Below are 12,091 nucleotides of genomic sequence, written 5' to 3'. Positions count from 1 at the left end.
AAATACGATCTGGTAATATATGAGACTGTTCTGATACAATAAGCTGACCAAATCGCATACTGCAACTACCGTGGCGAGTCAAGATTCCCAACCAAATAGATGAAAAAGGCAACTTTGAGAAAGCAGTAGCCAAATCTCATTTGCGTAGACAACTTAGGTGGAATGCATTCTTAGTTATCTTGGACTTTATTCTTATACTCAAATAAATATTTTGGTTAATTTAAGTCTTTTGCCAAATTTCGTTGCAATATGGCGGGCATGCAAATTTAAGGACGACTCGCAAAAATAATAATGGGCTTTGAAAAAGTAAAAAGTACATGTTAAAATTCCTTAACTACTTTTTACAAACTTTTTTATCTCAATAATCTTTGAGATATTGAGGGAAAAATCCAAAAAGAAACTTATGATCAGCAAGAACTGGCGAAAAAAAAATACTGGAACAAGTTTAAAAACACTATACACAAATTGATCTAATAAATATCTCGGGAAGTTCATTGGCCAGATTGGTACGTCATTTCGTTCCAATGTATGGTGAAACTATATTACTATTTTAGTTGACAAAAATCTACATTTTCTTCCAACTGAACCAGATTTACAAAATCTAACTTTTTTATATTTTGTATCCATTATATATTTTTATTGTTAAATGTTATACTTTTATTAGGATATTATTTTACTATTATTACTATTTATGTTTGCGTCATATATAGATCTACCGGCCTGTTGAAATTGTTACTATATATATATATATATATATATATATATATATATATATATATATATATATATATATATTGTTACTTATATAGTTTTCATGTTGCTCTGCATGTAAATTTTTTTATATCTACCAACCATTATGTAAAAAGATCCCAAAACTTCTATGATACTAATAATAATCACGGGGTGCAGATTTTTACAGTCTAGAAACTCACAGAACCGACACCGCCTCCCGTTTTGCACTAGTCCTGAATATGCACAACTTTTTTATATAACACAACAAATTAGTGATAACATCGTTAATTGTCATACACAACTCATTTACGACTCAAGTATTATTATTTGTAATACTATTGTATCAGCTTCAACTCTAATCCAATAGTATTGCAGTTTTTCAAAACTGTCACAGCCAAGCGAATCACATCACACCATCACATTGTCTCTGTTCCTAAGAATATCGATGTCTTCAGAAAATAATAAGCTACCTATTTGATGTAGAGGTATCATATTTGAAAAGCACGGACTAATGCATTTAAATTGTTAAAGGCATGTGATAAACGAAGATTGACATATCGTTCTAAGTCCATTAGACTTCCTCGTACGTCTCGTCTTAACAACAAACCTGGTTTACTTAGCTCTAATGCTCCGTTTTAATGAGCAGTAAGGAACTCCACACGACCGGTAAAAGCCTGTTATGTCTTTGACAGTTGATGTGCTTTCCGTGAGGACGACTTTGAGGGAATGCTTTAGCTTGAAACGTTAACCTCTATAATTGAAAATTGCTGCGTACAAAGCTGATGTATCTTAAATATAATTTATTTATGAAACCATTAATAATTAATTGAATATACGAGTATATATATATATATATATATATATATATATATATATATATATATGTGTGTGTGTGTGTATGTGTTTGTATATATATATATATATATATATATATATATATATATATATAATAGGGAATCCAGATGGCTAAAAGTATGGCGCCATAAAACCTTTGTAGCAATTGTTTCAAAAGGAGTACTTCGTCAAAATTAACACATTATATTCATTAGAATTCGTAGGAGCTTAAGTTTCGAGATATTAACCTTATGAGATATGGTTTTTGAAATACAAACACATATATGGAAATACAGATACTAAACAAAGCGAAATATAACATATGTTTATATACACATTTTTGCTTGTTTATGTGTCTACTATTTTATTTCCTGAACTTGTACCAAACTATATGTATATGTTGTATGCTCAGTCGGGATTCGAACCCGTTACCTATTTTTGTGAGCCTTTAATATTTGTGATTACGCTATTTTGTATTCAGCCGTTTTTGTCGCACATGTCTTTAATTGACTTAAATAACACATTATAGGAAGAACAAATAAAAAATAATATATTTTCTGCGTCTAGAGAAAATTTTCAATATTTGGATTTCAAAAATTATCACTCTTAGAAGCCTCCAATAACAGAACGGAAAACCAAGGTCGATACATTTTTGGCTCATTACTAACCGTAAATGTCCAAATAATGGGGTAAATGACTGGTCGAGAAGTGTGTGTATTGTGGAGGATGACAGTTACAGTGGGTAGCTTATGAAGTAGTATTGGCTTCCCCTGGTCACTTTTGCTAGAAGAGGCTGAAAAAGAGCTAGCAATCAGTTCTTCCAAGGAGACATGAATGAGATAGAGCTTGTTAACTCTTCTCATAGGATTCAGACAGGAGGTAATCCAAAGGTTGTTTAGGACTAAGTTTAATAAGTGGGTCCCTCGTCTTCTACTTCCAATTGTAAAAAGGGCGGAAGAAGTTCAGTACAGACCATCAATAATTCACACGATAAGGACGAATACCATGTTATAACGATAATAAGATAATAATGGTATTACGTAAACCACATACACTTGTCCTGTTAAAGAGAATAAGATGGATTTCAATATTGCAATTTTTATAGTTAATTTCAGAGATATTGGGAACATTTTAACATTTATATATGGGTCTAAAGTTGTTATGTTAATTTTTCAAATGTGTTATTTTTATCTCAAACCAATACTACTCTCATTTTGGAGTTTTAGTTTGGAAGCATTGATTTAAGCAAGGCTTTAACCACTCACTTTTAAAGTAACCTGTATAAAAGAGTGTATCGGGATAAGGATGCGCACTGGTAAAATACGATGTTCTATCTGACAATTTACTGAAAGATGTGACTCAAACCGGAACAAATGAATAATCGATGTGTGTATATTCCTTATCAGCGATTAGCCCGATGTGGATTAAGAACATGAAAGGTATCGAAGTGAGTTGGCTCCAAATACGAGGTCGTCGTGCTAAAAGACGAAATGTCAATCGTAATCCGTATTACGATCCCGCTTTCAAGTCTTCTGGTGGCTGCCCTTTGAATAGGAATCAAATTTGATTTGGAATCAGTGAATTTCACAAATTGCCCTATCTCCACTCGCCTGCGACGTGCTTACTGTTTAGCTAACTTTTAACGCTCTCTCTGAATTACAAAATAATACTCCGTCAGTAAGGTTTTAATGTCCTCTCCGTGACAGGTGGGAGTTACCAGTGTGTAAGCTCTATCATTTTGGAACTCAGAACTGCAAGACAAATGATGAAATAAACCTTCTCATGCAGCCATATAAATGTAGAACAAAATTACTCCCTGAGCTGCGAGGGTTGTAATGGATTAAATAGTCTATCCACCCACCCCACGAATGGGTGTCGGGGGAATCAAATAGGTCAACCCTCTAATGTCCTATTTCCTATCTACGCCATTTTCCTCTGTCAAACGTTCCCATTAAGTTTGCTGGTTGTAGAAAACATGAAAAGTAAACCATAAGTGCGTGGTATACAACTGTGTGTTGATACGTAATACGCATATTGAGTAATGTTTTTATATAGTTTAGAATACATAGCCTCAATGTGATCGCAAACCCATACTCTGTACATGGAAATGACAGTGGTGTCAGTCACGTACTAATAGTACCTGACAGGGATTAATGCGAATAAATGTGATAATTACTTTGCTCTATTTGATGTTCTTTAGATCCCTTGAACTGCTTTTGAATTCGCTAAGATAAAATTTCTGAATATAAGTTTTCTTTTTAAATTTTTCTACAAAATCGAGTGTTGAGGGAAACCCTACCAAAGTAAATATGTTCTCCATATTCATTAGTATGTAAAGCACGTGTGAGATTGCTGAACAACTTTCATTTTTGCTCAGGTTTGTCTTCTCTCGTTGAATAATACATTATTTTAGGATATTTCAAGAGTGTATGGATTCCTTCCAACAGACAACAATAAAAGTAAAAAGGTACAAACGGATCAAAGTAAATAATTTCCTGCCCTCTTCTCACACACATTTTGTTTACTTTAAAACGAAATAATTTCCATATACATTTGGTAATAATTTCTATAGCATTATGTGATAGCAGTAAACATCATTATGATTTCGATGACAACCATTGTGATAAATATGCTTATATTTACTGTTTATGTCTTGAATGTGCGTAAATTTTAGGGCTTAAGTAAACCGTAAAAGCGACTAATAATTTTAATTCAGTAATACATTGGACCAACATATCACTAAATTTTTATAATATCTTTAATACAAACACTAAATTACTATATCTTAATATCTTTAATCTTCTTTTCTTTAATATCTTTATCTAAAACACTATTTACACCATACAACAATTTTTTATCCTTACAAATGTTCCAAAAATAAAAATTTTATTATAATAATAATGGCAACATTTAAAACACTACAGTCTTTATAAGTTGAGAACAGAAGTTGATTATTTTTACCAGATTGAATTTTTATATTTTGAGTAAGAATATTGGTAATTTTTTAATTTTTAACGTTGAAATAAAGGTTAATTAGCTCTCACTGAAAGATTTGTTTGGACAGAGAAGTAGTTTTAGTACAGAATATTTCCTTTTGAAAGGCAATTAAATGAGGTAACAATCCATTAAACTTCTTTGAGTTACAACAATGTTATCTTTTTCAGATTACCTATTTTGGAATTAGTCAAATTTGGCAATTATGATTTGTGTCACGTCTTTTAATCAAATTCAATGCAGATTAATTATTTAAATGTTTTGTTACTCGTATTTTATTAAGATAATTAGAGTACCCCCTCTTTTAAAGCCTCAAATATGCCATGTTTTAGTACACCATTTCAAACTGTTAAATATAAAATATTTTCTCAGAAATGTTAGGATTCGAGTTGTTTTGATTTGTTCACATACAATATCCCTACACGAACTCCAAATTTTACCATGAACTATAATTACATATATTTAAAGAATTATATCATGTAATGTAGTGTTATAATTATTAAATTTACTATAGATGTACAATTGTCAATTTTACTAACCGCATCTCTCTCGACAATATGGTTTAAATGTAATTTTATCTTTAAATTATGCTAAATTTGTCAAGTGAAATGCCTTAATACGTTCAGAACTTTCAATACATTCCTTTTTAATTGTTATATTAAACATAAAGAATTATGTCAAAAATACCACTTTATAATTGAGATCAAAATATTTTTAATTTGAATAAATGATAGAAATCATTTTCTTGTTCATTTTTAATATAACTTTTTTATGTTTTTAAGCGTCTAAATACGATGTTTAACGTTATCTCGTACTTTGGTACATATTATTTGAAATTGGCAAAGAAATGATTTTTTTAAATGTCAGTTATCAATGTAATTATAACTTGTAATGCCAAGGTTTGATTGTATTTAAATATTTTAATGATGTTTATTAAATACGACAACCGGATAGTCCCTTAGTGTCAATAAGATGTTGAAATAAATTTGTAAATGCATATCTAGTGTAAACAATAAATGCTGATGTTGACAGACGAGAACTAGACGTCGCGCCCCAGTAACGGCGGGTAGGCAAATTGAGGTTGTGATCGAATTGTATCTTGCGCCTGGCTGCTTTCGCCATTACTATTCATTGCCATTTGGCGCTTGAGATTTCACATGTAAACAGCCGTAGAGGCAGCCGTTGCTATCGATTTGTTATGTGTTTGGTTATAACGTTTAACATATATTGATTATTTTAAATTATAACAATGTCCATTCAGTTAGACCAATCATAACTTATCAGTTAGGTATTGTTTTAATTTGGTATAAAAATATACTGGTGATTTATAATCCTTTTTGTCTTTACCCTCAAGATCATTACCGCAAATTCTTAAAATTTCTCAAACTGCTATAATGATTAAGATCATATTTTTTAAACTTAAGATAATTAAACTATACTTCATTTTCAGATTCTAATTAAAATATTATAATCGATTACACCCAGCACTACCACACCAAGGAGTGATAACGATGAATATAACATTTTATTATTCCCTATTTGTGAATTAATAGTTGATGAAAAAACCATACAGATTTCCATTGTAACAATCAATGGATTGACTCATTCTGGTATGGTTTGGACTGGTCAACATTCTTTATTATGTTTAGTATCTGGTTAATAGTGTGGTAGAATATAACGCTATGGCTTTCTTAATCCGTGAGTTCAATATTTATCTAGTCATTCCAGATATTTTGAGTCTCAGACATGCAGAAAGATCGCTTAATTTGTTTTTTACCTTAGTAAGTAAAATAATTCTTGATAAAATTGTCGTTATTGTTGTGTGAATTTAGTTTTCTTTTCTGATACATAAGAAACATACTATGAAATTCATTACGTTTATCAATCTGTATATACAGATATAAAACAAATACACTAATTAACTATCAGCAATATGAATCGCGAGGGAGATAATAAACGTGTACGTGTAAACACAAGTAGCAATATGCTGTGCAGTTCACGTAGAAGAGGTTACCACTATGTTTGAACTTTAGAACATACGCTTTTTACATAATCACTGAATATTCCACAGAAGATTCATTTTTGGCTTTATACCTTCCAGTTAAAGGATAACAAAACATTGGTAACACAAAAATCTATGCATCACTTATATCTGGACAACGGTACATCACTATGTTATAATCACTCGACAAATTGTTATGGTTATGGTTAAATAATGTTGCTAGCATAAATAGAAGGGAGAACCTTTTCCTATTCGCAATACGCTGGTACAAATCTAGTCTGCCCTTCTTCCAAAGCGAGGCAGTTCCTACATCCAACCTTCCCAATCCTGAATACTCGTCATTCCGGAAGCAACCACAAAGGTTCTTTTACGACTAAGTGTAGTGAGAGAGTTCCTTAGCTTCTTTCCCAAGTAAAAAAAGCATTGGGATAAACTGCACCTACAGATAAAAGTAAGTTGAATATTAATATTTCCATTGTTGAGTTATTATAAATTTATCATCGCTTTTAGCCCTAGCATTGTTGGTAAGATCTATAGAAGGGTACTTGCCTACTATCACCAACGTAGAATCTTTGTCTTATGCCAGAAATATACATCAGCCTATGTGAATAGATAGTTGTCTTATTTCGTGTTATAAAATATAAATAAATAAAATTAAGTTCACAAACACAACACAATACACACATAAATTCAGAGGTCACAAAATATGTAACGTCTAATTGAATAGTTCTTTCATTTGAGGCGGAAGAAGTAGGTACATTTCTGTGACAACAGTAATATTATCATAGTTTACTGTTGAAATACAGAATTCTAACTGCATTTCTCTAATCTCTTAAATGGAGTTGTTGAAGTTTTCTACAGTTTAAAGAGCCACCATATTGGAAAGAAATGGCGTGCAGGATGGCTAATGAACTTATCTGTGATAAGATCAATTTTTGTACCACATTTCAACTTGATTCAGTATTTCTTTCCCAACTTTTCGTGATTTCGAAAAAATATAGGATTTTAGTGTAATCGATATTTTTTTTTTAAGTTTGAGATAACAATATTAAATATACAAAAAATTGCTAAATGCATTCCAAAAAAAACTTTTTACTTATCGTTGACTCCATAAATAACGGATTTTATTATTCGAACACCCGAATGTACTAGAATGAAATGGTGTATCAAGCTGCCCAATTAACTCAGTGGAGAGCTCAGAGATATTTATAAAATCAAATTTTATTCCGTTTAAACTTTTTTCAGCATTTCTTTTACAATTCTTGGTAATCGAAAAATCCAAACGGGATTAAATGTATTCAATATCTTAAAAATCAAACAGTATAAAATTTGTTGTGAAAAAGATTAGAAAATGTTACATGCATTCCAAAACACTTTGTACTTTTTCTGTGTAAAGTTAAAACTTTTTCGCACTCGAATAAACATACAGGCCTCGGTAGTAAAGGAACGGCTGTACTTCTTTCTAAGTTACAGTTTTTGACAAGTTTTCTCACTGAGCGTACGTTTATTTAGTAAATTTAAATTGTAAATAAGTTTCAATTTTTAAGCCCGCATATGTATACTTATCTTTAAACAATACCTTCAAAAGAAGACTGTGGTCGCCATGATAGTATTACTCGTGTTATGCAATAATACCTGTTACGGTCTGATAACAATAACAGACAATATTCCAATGACTTCAGTGAAAGCTTTTTCTTGATATTAACTTAGACAGTTGTTACACCAAACGCTGAAACGGAACGAAGCTATGCACAACACTGTTGTAGTACTTGTTATAAATATAACTAACAGTTTTACATGAAAAAACAACATATGAAGACAAAGTTTTATCCACAAATGTTTTAAAACAGTTGTATACTATATTTGTGAAATAAAAATAAAACTGTAATAAAGTAATTGTTATTAGAATATGTTATAATAGATTGTTTTGTTTTTAGTTCCTAAAATAAAACAGTGAGTAGAGTAATAATACGGTCGTAATTCATAAGACTCTGGACAGATAACATCGTTAAATTAATAACAGTTCAAGTCGAGCATGGAAACATCGACCTTGAGGTTGAAGCTAATTATTCTAAAAGGTTGCCGGTGTACACTAACTCAATGAGCGCCCAATTAACCGAACTTAACTCTCTGTCCTCGTTCACACCTGCCCCTCTGCCTTTAACAAACCTTAATTAATCAGAGTCAGTCATCAGCGCATAATCAACCTTTGAACCTCATTCCAATACTTCGGTTCGTTTCCTGACAATTACAAATAACATAGAATTCGTTTAGAAATTATTACTGAGACTTCATTGTTACTTCCATATTGTTAATGTAATTTTATGTATTATTCCAATTGTATAATATCATGGAGTCTACATTAGGTAATTTACTCCGGTAAAGATACTGTAGTTATTAATCCCCAAATATTCTGTAAGTCTGTAAACCTACAACCTCGGACAGAACTCACAGAAATAATAAAGGAATTTCTTCATAATAAAATAACATTCTGAAAAAAGTACGACAATTTGTATTAATTACATTCTCAAATATAGTTTTCAATTATTGTAAATTTCATGTGTGATTGTCATTTATGGACCAAATATCGAACGGATGATGCATTTTAAAAATGCTGCCAAGTTCTAGGCAGCATTCGAGAACAGTCTTTTTGCCGGAAATGTTTAATGGGATACTACATTCTGCACTTTAAACTACCAGGGGCGTATACGATATTTCTATTTTTCCTCCCACCTTGGAGGTTTTAAAATTAAACCAATTTCAACACACCTTTGTCGAAAGAAATTCCACAAATACTTCTCCCCAGAGTTTAGTGGGGCAAAGCACCAAAGCAGTTTCAAGCGTCTGGCATAGGAAGTAGTAATCTTTTGGACCAGTCCTATTAAGCCAATAAATAGGTAAAGGTTGACGTTCTATCTACGGCTAGGAAGTGAATCAGTATTAACTATTGCGTGTACGTATTATTTATTTATTTGTTTCGTCCCAAAAAATTTTAAAACAAACATTTCGTATAAATCGATTGCTTTCGGTTTCCAGGAATAACGCCTTATCCAGTTTTGATCCTTCGCGGCTGGTAATACAACACGTGTACCAGGATAACGATTCCAGGAGAGCGGTCTGGACAAACGGTCGCCTCCAGTCCCTCCTCTGGAATCCCCGAGAGTCCTTCCAAGGAGGGACGGTGCGGCGGACACATAGACACACAGAAAGCACTGAAAACACCTCGTCCAGAAACGTCTCGCTGGTCTTCTCCAGGAATATATCGCTGGTCCTGGAGAATCTCCTCAAGAACTACGAACGCTCCGAACTGCCCAACCACGGTAAAGGTGAGTGATACAGCTGAATAGTTTTACAAATTTGGCATGAAAGTAAAAGTTTCGTCAAGGCATGATGTTTAAAGTCATTTGTGCAATTTTTTATTTAGGACAAGAAGCATGAAATGTCATATTACTTGGAAGAAGGGTAGAGTAGTTCTGCTCCAGATCTTCCAGCCAAAACGTGCAGGAAGTGGAATTCCACATGTTTAGGATTTTCAAAACTTTACACTAAGGGCGCTTCACCTACTCAATCAGCTACCCTCCGTAGTAGACATATTTATCAATCCTTTACCCCAACATTTGTAGTTAGTGATGGCAAACAACAACCATTGTGTTGTCCAATTGTAAATGATACTTCGGTTTATGCTTTCTCATAATGTAGGTTCTACTTACAGGTATAAAATAACCAGAAATAACCCCTCATGGAGTATTGCATGCAGTAAGCAATATTGTATTAATTTAGAACTACAAACATGTATAAATTAAAACTAAATAACATTTATAAAAACTACAAAATTCCATCCAGTTTCATTTCGCCAGGTGCACTTACACTCGTGTTGTAGAAGTTAGAATTTTTAGAGGCTTGTCAAAGTGCTCCAGGATTAAAATTTCAGGAATTTCTGCTTTGAGTCTCAAGAATCAAAAATAGAAAGAGTGTGACGAAAAAACTCTTGATCAAACATTCATAATTTATTGATTTTAATTAATATTCTCAACGTTATCTTCTGACGGAAATAAGAGCATTTTGCTAGTAGTTCTAAGTTATAAATTATTTTAAATCTATTAATAAGTAACGTGTGCAGTTTAAATAAACTGTAAATCCCTCTTCAAACAGTCAAAGCAGTTAAGGAATCCCTCCGCAGCTCGTTAAGTTACGCGTAAACTTTAGAATGTGCATGAATACATTCAACAAGGCGTTGCGTATAATTAATACACTTGAATTACTGCTGTCAGACGGTAATGAACATCGGAGTTTAAAAAATTTTTCTTTTATCTAGACCAACCAATGGTTTTTTTTTAAATTAAGTAAGATATCTTCATAACTGTATATTACGAGATTACTGCGATGTATGCCCATACTTAAGATTAAAATATTAATAAACTAACTATGGAATAACAATCAAATAATAAGTTCTTAAAGCCATTTTTTATCATTTAAGAGCTATAAAAATGTTCTATTTCACTATTTATGAAGTGACACTCAGATGGCTCCTAATATGGTCTCGTATTGGTATGAAGCATACTATCCCAAACAAATCAACAAGATGAATAAATATTTTGTTGATTTATTTTAGACAATACATATGTTCCACTCTCTGGTTTTGTTTTAGGTACTTTGTTCTATTCCTTGCTTCTCCAAATTCTTACTTTTATAACTTTTTAAGTCCATAAAAGATAACTTGTTACATTCATCGTATATATTACAATTTGTAAAAATCTGACCTAGCCACCTAGACACACGAAATTAGCACCTTATTATAATCTCCATCTTTGACATGTACAACACTACAGGGTGAACTCAAAGTCATCCTAACTAGTGTTATAATTTGCTTAAGTTTCTAAAGTACGAAGCACCCCAAGCTAAAGCGGACTTGTCGGTAACTTCAAGGAAGTCCTGAAACTTATTAATTGAACAAACTACAACCACTGCTTCTGTTTGGCATACATCAAGTTTTCTTGCGTTTATTTGAATTTTATAGATTAATAAGCTATTAGTTTTTACTCTCCTCGTCGGTCGTCTTGAATTTTTTTTCAAGACCACATCAACCTTTCGTCTTCACTTCAATTATAAAATAACAATGATTGAATTCAGTTAGAAAACATGCAATCTTAAATTACTGGAGGCAGCCCGGATCTTACGGTCGGCTTAGAGAGGTATATAAATATAATATTAAGGTTATAGATAAATATTGGGTAATATAATTTAGTTACGAAATAAAATTGAGCTTTTAAGAGCCAATAGAGTAAATTATAACTAATTCGATTACCTTCCTTGCCGTTTGTAGAACATACATATTATTTCAGTTTTCAACTAAGTCATTATAATTCATTTAAATTATGTAATATTTGCAATCTAACCACCCTCCACACCCAATCCCCTAATATTGACCATTAACAATGCATGATTTAATATAGTCGGCACCCCCAACAAATAATTATATATTTCACAATAACTATCGACTAGAGGATCCTGCAGCCACTGCTCACCAAC

The 12,091-nt window shown here is 32.0% G+C and overlaps 1 protein-coding gene across 1 annotated transcript in view; it reads left to right on the top strand.

The window, feature by feature from the left end:
• Positions 1-12,091, top strand: part of LOC124362518 (gamma-aminobutyric acid receptor subunit alpha-6-like) — a 95,415-nt gene that overhangs the window by 62,103 nt on the left and 21,221 nt on the right. The window contains exon 3 of the mRNA XM_046817095.1: positions 9,599-9,888. Coding sequence (XP_046673051.1) covers positions 9,599-9,888 — 290 coding nt within the window. The remainder of the gene's footprint in view (positions 1-9,598; positions 9,889-12,091) is intronic.

Source organism: Homalodisca vitripennis, chromosome 5, assembly GCF_021130785.1.
Source record: "Homalodisca vitripennis isolate AUS2020 chromosome 5, UT_GWSS_2.1, whole genome shotgun sequence".
NCBI classification, from domain to species: Eukaryota; Metazoa; Arthropoda; class Insecta; order Hemiptera; family Cicadellidae; genus Homalodisca; species Homalodisca vitripennis.
Note: the sequence above shows the minus strand (reverse complement) of the source record. Positions and strands in the feature narration are given on the sequence as shown.